The 8,726-nt window shown below is 40.7% G+C and overlaps 1 protein-coding gene across 1 annotated transcript; it reads right to left on the bottom strand.

Annotated features, from left to right (window-relative positions):
* On the bottom strand, window positions 1-7,932 carry LOC308120328 (alpha-tectorin). Its single transcript, XM_080480866.1, has 9 exons — window positions 7,584-7,932; window positions 6,350-6,438; window positions 6,136-6,240; window positions 3,753-3,913; window positions 3,537-3,672; window positions 2,110-2,204; window positions 1,370-1,538; window positions 400-514; window positions 1-306 (listed from the first exon to the last, which is right to left on the bottom strand). The coding sequence occupies exons 1-9, from the start codon at window positions 7,672-7,674 to the stop codon at window positions 131-133; spliced, it is 1,137 nt and encodes a 378-aa protein (XP_080336992.1). The 5' UTR covers window positions 7,675-7,932; the 3' UTR covers window positions 1-130.
* Window positions 7,933-8,726: the final 794 nt, after the last annotated feature.

Raw genomic sequence — 8,726 nt, 5'->3', positions numbered from 1 at the left:
CAGAAGAATTTTTATTTAGTTTTTGTCTTACAAATCAAGGATTGCATCATAATAGTAGAAAATAAGCAACACTTCCATCGTTGGCGTGTTTGTTTCTGTGTCTGTCGGTCAGCTGGATGAGATCCGTGATTCACGAGGCCACCTCGGAGATGTGCTGTATGTTGGACAGGGTGAGCTGTGCCTCGCGTGCCGGGTAGAAACGCCTGGAGCGAAGCCACAGTCTCCCAAACACTGCGGTGACCAGCAGCAGGACCACCAGCAGCCCCCCGAGGACAAAGGTCTCCACAGACAAGACTCCGGCTGCAGCTGCAGAAAGGAAGACACATGCATATGACCTCGATAAGGTTGGAATGCCAAAATAAGAGGGCAAAACGTTTAAGATCAGTGTGAGGTACATACTCAGATTAGGTTTCTCATTGCTGCTTAATACTCGTCTGATTGGTCCGTAAGACACCGTATGTGACAGAGGGACGTCTCTCCTCGATCTCATTGATCCGTCTTCACCAGAGCAGTTCTGTTTGGGAAACAAAGTTCATTTTTCCCACTTAAATTCAATTGAACTGTGAAACATTCTTATATTTTGGTTTTATTACACATATACTGCAATATTTCAATAATTTTTTGTTGTTTTTAACAATAGTTGTAGTTCATAAGTAATTAAACTCAAATACAATATAAGATTTATACAAATGATGAAATAAAGGCCATCACTTATACAACATGTTTTCTCTGCTTTGTAATGTGCTCAACCTCAAACTGTGTTAAGTCTTTATATGAAGTATGTAACTGTATTTTTTTTTTCAAATCTTGATGGCTGATATATAATGTGTCTGTGGTAAGTCTTCATATTAAGTCTACAATTGCGCCTGTTACGCTAATGGTTTTGCAGTATTCTTTCTTATGTGACGTATCTTGATAATTAAATAATAAGGTGTCGTTTGATGTAAACGAGGTCTATCATGTCATAAATTGAATAAATAATATAAAATAAATGTTAATGTGTTGAAAACCGGTTCATTGAAGTGGAGCGAAAAGATTTTGTGATTATGGATATTTTATTGACTGGGTAATTTGACTTAAAGAAGGAGAGACAATGCAAAAAATAAATAAAAATAAACCTCCATTACCAAACATTTTATGGCCTTTCGATCAGCGTTTGTCTGATTGGAAGATTGAGTTCTGAAGAATGCATTATTAATGATTGAATGAAACGTTTTTGCTTCTAGTTGAAGTAATGGCTTAACAACCAGCTCATGTCCAGACTGATGGGTCTATATTAAGGATGTAAGCCTCGCATATAGCAGCCGGCTTGTCAGAACGGGCTTCTGACTACCAGTTGGAGGAATGGCCGCTGCGTGAGCTGACTCACAGGCTGGCACAGTCCCGGGCCGTTGTGGCAGATCTGAACGTTGCAGTGGAGGAAGACGTCGGTGTACGAGCTGCCCACAAACTTGAACATTTGTATCCTGAACGCGGCCTCGGGACCCTGACCGTTCCTCATCACACTCAGGGTCTGTTGGTTTGACAGCACGGGGCAGCTAGAGAGGGACACAGAAAGGTCAGAGGGGTCGAGGGGGTCAGGGAGGGCAGCTGATACAGAGCTTTCTAAAATTAAATGACAAAGTTTGAAAGTAGAGATAGAAATTCAGCTTGTGCGATGATTTATTTTTTATTTTTTTCTAAAGTTGGGATAACATGTAAACACAGTCAGAGGGGATTCAACACAGATTAGTTGAAGTATTCCTGCGTTCCCTCTGCGAAATCGCTGTGTGCCTCAACGCCCCGCCGTTGCTAACGGGACCAAATACTGCCCGGTTGTCAGGGGTATGCACAGCTGTTGAAATGAAACGCATGTGGCCTCTCAGACTGGAGTCACATGACCAGCCGCTGAAAGTTGTTGTCTGGTCCGGCTCTCGAAGCAACAAACTCTCTTATTTCAGATTTCAACAGCGTTCCCATAAGAGGACTTGTGGTTGTTTGGAATTGTGACGAAACAAGAGGAGCCCAGTGGAGAAAACAAAACAAACAATAACCCAGTTTGAGTACATGAAGATCACGAGTTATTAAAGCTCACGATCAGCGTAAGACAGTGAGGGTCTCTGGACAAACCTGTCTCCAATGAAGGTGTATTGAATGTTACTGTATGGATCGCTGGTCGGGGTGGCCCAGCATCTCTCCACGCGCAGCATCAGGTGAGCCGGGACCTACAGAGACACACAGGGTGAGAGGACGAGTCCAGTCATTCCTCGGGCCACGATGTGCTGTGAACTGCTGAGTCACTGTGCGCGAACAACAGGTGTGCCAAAGAGGTTTCAGCGACGAGGAGAAGAAGTGGAACAGCAGACAAGCTCGGGTCACGAGCAGAGTTCAAGATCTCCAGTGTTGCTGAGAATATCTGCATGAACAACATATTGCTTAACATTAGAGGACAACGTGCCGAAACCCGTCCAAAAATAGCTGTGAATAGAGAGCTCTGGACAGCACGGGCATGCTTCAAATGCTCTCGGTTTTTTTTTTTTCTTCTTCCAAAGCACGACATACACACTGTCCACGAGGACTCATGTCAATCCTAATATCTCAACTAAATAGTGCTTTTACAAAACATACATGCATGACGTGAGTGATGTTTGACAAAATGTACATTAAAAACATTTATCAAAGAATTCTGGAAAAAAAAATGTGAAAGCAAAAAACATGCAATTTAGGGACTTTTTCTGCCGTAAATATTGGATTTTTGTCAAAATATCTCGCCTTTATAGATGCCATGTCACCCAATATATGTAATATTGAGATATATATAAATAGAAAGAGGCACGAGAGAAAGATTGAGATGGAAGGATGCACTGAAAGACCGAGATTATGAAGTAAATTCAAGAAAATATAGATAGAAAAACAAAAAAAACAAACAATAAATTTGTTTTGAACAACAAAATATGTAAGAAAAATAGAATAAGAATAAGATTAAGAAATGCTTTGTTTTCAGGACTAATATAAAAAAAACTCTTGTTCATTTAATAAATACACACAGGTTTTATAGAATACTCCATAAAATACTCAAAGTGGGAAAATGTTAAATAATAAAATTATAATTTCAGATACATTTTTAAATGAGACTTTTGAAAGTCATAAAAGTAAACCGTTATTTGTCATTTATTTAGTAAAGCAATTGAAGGGACGGGTACAAAACTGAACAAAATGACACATAGTTCACGATGCGCAGCTTCAGAAATAGTCTGCATTTGAGGTGTTTCTCGATTTCTGGATTCCTGTAAGAGTTTGAAAATATCGTGTGCACATCTTTATTAGCATCAGTGGACTGCAATGTAAATGTTTTAATTGCAACAATTTTAAAACTGTCCTTGATAATTCCTTATAATTTATTCGATGATAAGGAGACCTTGTATAATAACTGGTAGTAGGAGGTGCTTTTTCTGAGGCAGTGTTACGATTCGTTATTTTTTACAGAAGCCGCTCCTATTTCAATGAGTCCAACACTCTTTTGTCTCGTCTGTGACGATGAATTCTGGAGGATTTACCATGAAAACTTTGACAAAGATGTCATCCTCGAGGGTGAGTGACGGCACCGTCGTCCATCGGTCCTGAAAGGCTCCGTCTTTGTACAGCAGCATCGACACGGAGAAATTCCCATCCTCCGTGTTCAGGGTGATGGTTCTGTGGATTGGAAGAGATCGAAGCGAGTCCACAGGAGCGTTTCATTCAGGTCAGGAGCGAGAAGGAAAAAACAAGTGCACCTGACGTCCACTCTGATCATGTTGCCCCCGTTGGGCTGTTGCACCATGTAGTTGATGGGGTAACGGCACACAAAGGTTATGTTGATGTAGTTTCTCGTGATGACATCTGAAATGTTGTTGTGTATGGTGTTTATGAACATGATGTGTGTGTCATCTGAGGCCTGAGGAGAGAGGAAAAGGTCATTGGAGGAGCTGAAAAAGAAATCAACCAAAATCAAGAGTGACAATTATTCTATTTCCCTCAGCCTGTTGTTCCTTCTGAACCTTGTTGTCGCCGGTGAAGTGCAGCTCTGTTATCATTCATGCTCTTTAAAACGCATTTGTACATAAAAATGTATTAATAATTATTCATTTAGGATGATTCAAACACTGTCCATGTAGATATATAAAAACATTTTTGATCAATTTGACAGCAATAAAAATCCCAAATGTTGATTAGTTTTCACAAAGTAACTGAAAATATTAAAATAATTTATTTAAAAATGTTATACTGTGGAGCCACTGAAGCTGTTCCAATTTAAATTAGACCACAATCTATTGACTTTAGATCCACTAATGTGGATCAATTCGTACAATAACAGATATTTTACATAAAAAAAACATCTATTTTTCCCTCCTATGATGATTAGAAATAATTCTATATGAAAAAGAAGCAACAGTAGAAGAAGAAAAAGCAGTTGTGGTAGCTTGTCTTTTGTTATCATACAGGTGACTTGAAGATCCCTGGTCTATATCCATAGTACATTAGTAACCTGACGTAAACATTACCCTTCTAAGGGCTGTCTATGTTTATATAAATGTGTATTGTTTAAACAAATGGTGGAAAAGTTACTTTTCCACCAAATTAATACTTTTAAGGAGCAGGAACTATAATAGCTCCTCTACCTTTGATGAAAAAGAAACTGGTAACTGGTAAAATGACAGCTAAAATATTTGGTTGACTGAATAACAGAAACACTAGAACTCTTCATTCTAATATGTTCTAAATGTAAAAATGTGGCTGCGGCACCGTGAAGTCGTAAACGTCCCGTTGCAGAAAAAGTAACTAGAGTCACCGCTGGGGTTAACCGTCCACTTCCACAGTTTTCCTTTTACACGCTGTAAATGTGAGCGATAGTGTTTGATTTCTTTCTCTCTCTCTCTTTTCTTTTCTAAACCACTGACGTAGATAAAAGCTATAAAACGGCAATGAGTAAAAGGTGGTGCATGACGTTTAGACACTTTCTGTGTTCACCGATGGGACGAATCAACCGGATCTTCTACCACTTCTGGGTGTACACACACACACACACACACACACACACACACACACACACACACACACACACACACACACACATCGATTATAAAACCAGAAATATCGGTGAAACACGAGCTGTTGGGTTTCAGCGAAAACGTCTGACCTGTAAACCCTACAATCGTTTTGAGTCTGCTCTGACGGCGACGTTCAAAAGGCTTCCGCCGTCAAGGTGAAAGCCTCTGACAGCTACGGCATTCTTCCCCTTTAGCAACAGCCACCGAATTCACACTGGCCTCACTTTCCTCAGCCGCTACGCAAAAAACTTGTAAAATGCTGAGGTGGACTACTGGGAAAGTCGCTCTCCGTTAACCTTTTGCTCGCTTTACGAGGGCAAAAACAACTCCTAATGCTTTCCGAGAAAGCATTTGAAGGACAAAAAGAGAGAAGAAAAGAGGATTTAGACGTCACTAAAAATCTGAATCCATGAGAGTGGTGGGATTAAAATAACCAGAGGGCTTGTTGGTAAATGATTTACGGCCTTCCTATTCAGTGGACCTCAACAAATAATCATTTCAATGTAAATCCTGATAATTTAAAGCCAGGAAGGCCACTGAGGGTCCCCTCGGGGCTTTGAATGAAGACGTGGGCTGTTACAGAGGCGAAGGAACAACACTGCCCTTCTGTCTTGACATAAATGCCACTCCCCCTTCTTTTCTCCTCGCTGCTTTCTGTCTGGCCTCGGAGGATGTGCTTTTCTCTGCCCGTCTTCAGCTATGATCCCTCAATCAGAACACAGAGAACTCACAGTCCACCTTTACGTCACAACAGGGGGGAAAAAATGTTTTGGTATTTTTTTAACTTTCATGCAAAAAGCATCAAGAAGTTTCTTAATGTTTTCTGATAAAAGATCCTCATTTTGCTCATGACGTTTGCGATGATGGAGCCTTTATGTCATGGATGATGGAGATACCGAGAGCAGTTTGTCTTCATATTGGTTAAAGCTGGTGTCTTATTCCTTTGTGGAGAGCTGTTCTAACTGTCTGAATTCACGAGCCGCTTTATTTACACTCTCGGGTCCTGCAGGAACCGACTGAGGGTGTCTGTCAAGAGAGCGAATGATTGGCTGGAGATAGACGAGCATACCATTACGGTCCCGCAGTCTGAGAGGTTCGTCTTTATGCTGAAGACGTAGACGTCTTCCACCTCAACGCCACGACACTCAGGGTCATTTAGATGCAAATCCCAGACCTACACAGAAGAACCGCGGCAAGGAAAGACAAATATTCCATTGTTTGGCAAAGCAAAAAAGCAGAAAAAAAGTTTTATTCAGATGAAGGTTGGAATGGTGTTGACTCACATAAACTGGAGGCGCTTTGGTGAGAAAAAATGCGCTTGGAATAACAACCTCCATGTGGTCGTTGGTACATATGACAGTTTCATTGAGCTCTAATAGAAAGAAGGAAAAATGGCTTAGATTTACATAGAAAATGTTCACCAATGGTTAAAATTCGCTCATTGCTTTTCAGACTTGCATGTACAATCCCGCATGGTTACCATATTTATCATCGCATATTTAAGCCCAACAACCCATATATTGTATTTACACACAAATAGTCACGAGAGGCCGGGGAGGAGTTCAAATAAGTGTATTTACTCAAGCGCCACAGCCGTGACTTTAAACTTGTCTTTAGCATTTCAAACAAAAAGAAAAACCCTGTGATTTATACTTCACATTATGGATTTGAAGGCTAAAGATGCAATATAAACCCATTCATAATAGACTAAAAAATCAGATATATGTTTAGAAACATTTTCATCCCAAAATGCGAATAAAGAATATTGTATTTTTGTATATAACAAATCTATTGAAAATCATTAATCTCAGTAACATTATATACAATTTACCATTTATATCATTTAAAAAAATCCCCTAAGTTGGATAAAGTTCTTACTGGATGGATGTGGCTACACATTATTGAGTACCACCATCCTTCTAGCTATGAATTATTTGCATAAATAACTTGAGAAGTTATTATTTCTCAAAGGGGAATTTGCACTTGTGCTCTGTGTGCAAGGAGATTTCAAGTTAAAGCATCAATCTCATCGACTGGAAGTTATTCTTTCCCAAAAGCAAAGCGAAGAAACCCAACAGCAGCAACTTATTCTAAAGTTCTATATATTCATGTTTTCTATAATTGCCCTGTGTTCACGATGACTAATTCAGTAGAAAATGTGGAATATTCTCAATTGCCTGATAAATCCTGATAAACAAGTTTTTCTTTTTTTTAGTTTTGATAACGCTGATTCTGCAGGGTCAAGTTATTTGCATTGATTTGCAAGTACTTCACATTAACATAAAAAAATTACTTTTGCAAAGCTTTTTTCGAATAGAAAGATCTGTTTCTGTGCAAACGCGATGTGCAATTATGTGCTAATCTTACAAACGACAAGAGTTGCAGATGGAAGATTAAAAAAAAAAAAAAAAAAAAAAAAAGCCTGCAGCCAGAAAAAAAATCATCATAAGTTTGTCCTTTTCTATTTTTTGTCCTCAGACATCTTCCGATGTGCGGGATCCGAAGCTGTGCACTCACCCTCCTCTTCAGGCTCCAGATACGCTGCCGAGGCGGTGACCATCCTCATGCTGAACAGCAACCAGGCAAAAACCAAACTCGCGAGTGCCATCTTCCAAAACCCTGTCCCTCTGGTTTCTCTCAGCTCGGCCACTCTTGCTGCCTTTTCGGCCCCGCTTTATTCCCCCCCCCCCCCCCCCCCCCCCAAAAAAAAATCCTTCTCTGAATCTTGTATTCCCCACAGCTCGCTGTCACCAGAAAGACATAGTACCCCCGCTCTCACCGCAGGCCCTTGAAACACGGTTCTAATGAACTGGGAGCCTCCCTTCGGCCTTAAAACACCAGCCTGAATGATGTCCGCTCCAACAATGAGATTCCGCACATGAATAGGGAGAACTGGGGGGAGTCCAAGGTAACACGTATGTCACCGCCTACAGCGGCGATGTCCTCTTAGTAAACATCTTACAACCGTTCCTTCCTACAGGGAGCAACAAGGAGTCTGGCAACCATGTAAAGAGCAGCAGCAGCGCCGGCAGCGGCAGCAGCAGCAGCAGCAGCACAGGGCTGGCTCGCTTTGTTGTCCCCATCTTTTGTCTGCACGCTTTAAAATCTTTACTGGTGCGGGAATCCCCGTCAGTCAGGTGAAAAGAAGCTCATTACGAGTCAAGGGCAATTCGCTGACAAAGCCGAGGACCTGTGAGTGCATGTGTGGTGAAGCAGACTGTATAACAAAAGCCCAAAGTGTGCAAACGCAAAACAAAACAAAACAAAAAAGAGGATTATTTTCACCAAAGTTAGGCTGGTGAAATGAGGGGAGACCTCAGTAAAACCAGCGTGCAGCTGTTAAACTTGTCCAGACAATTTGTAAAGTGACAATAAAACAGAGAGATGAGACAGACGGCTGCCGCAGCGAGGCAGAAATCTTTTCCACGTTTCTTAGCTTTTATGGGATCGATTTACAAGATTTGTTTCCACGACGTCGCATCTTTAGCTTTCTTTGTATTGCAAATAAGTCAGACATCCCCGTCTGGCATTGTTTTCACCATCAAAGGAGACAGTTTAGGAGAGGAAAATCCTCCTACAAGCTTCCACTTCTGACCAGAATGTACTTTTCACTTCTTTAGAAGTGAAAACTAAAGGAAGTAAAGACAATGTTCACAATTT

This window comes from Lipophrys pholis (genome assembly GCF_963383615.2).
Source record: "Lipophrys pholis genome assembly, chromosome: 14".
NCBI classification, from domain to species: Eukaryota; Metazoa; Chordata; class Actinopteri; order Blenniiformes; family Blenniidae; genus Lipophrys; species Lipophrys pholis.
Note: the sequence above shows the minus strand (reverse complement) of the source record. Positions and strands in the feature narration are given on the sequence as shown.

Coding starts and splice junctions, on each gene's coding strand:
- LOC308120328 (XM_080480866.1), bottom strand. CDS start 7,674: ATGGCACTCGCGAGTTTGGTTTTTGCCTGGTTGCTGTTCAGCATGAGG. Junction 3,673..3,752: donor ATGATCAGAGTGGACGTCAG/GTGCACTTGTTT, acceptor TCCAATCCACAG/AACCATCACCCTGAACACGG. Junction 1,539..2,109: donor TACACCTTCATTGGAGACAG/GTTTGTCCAGAG, acceptor GTCCCTCTCTAG/CTGCCCCGTGCTGTCAAACC.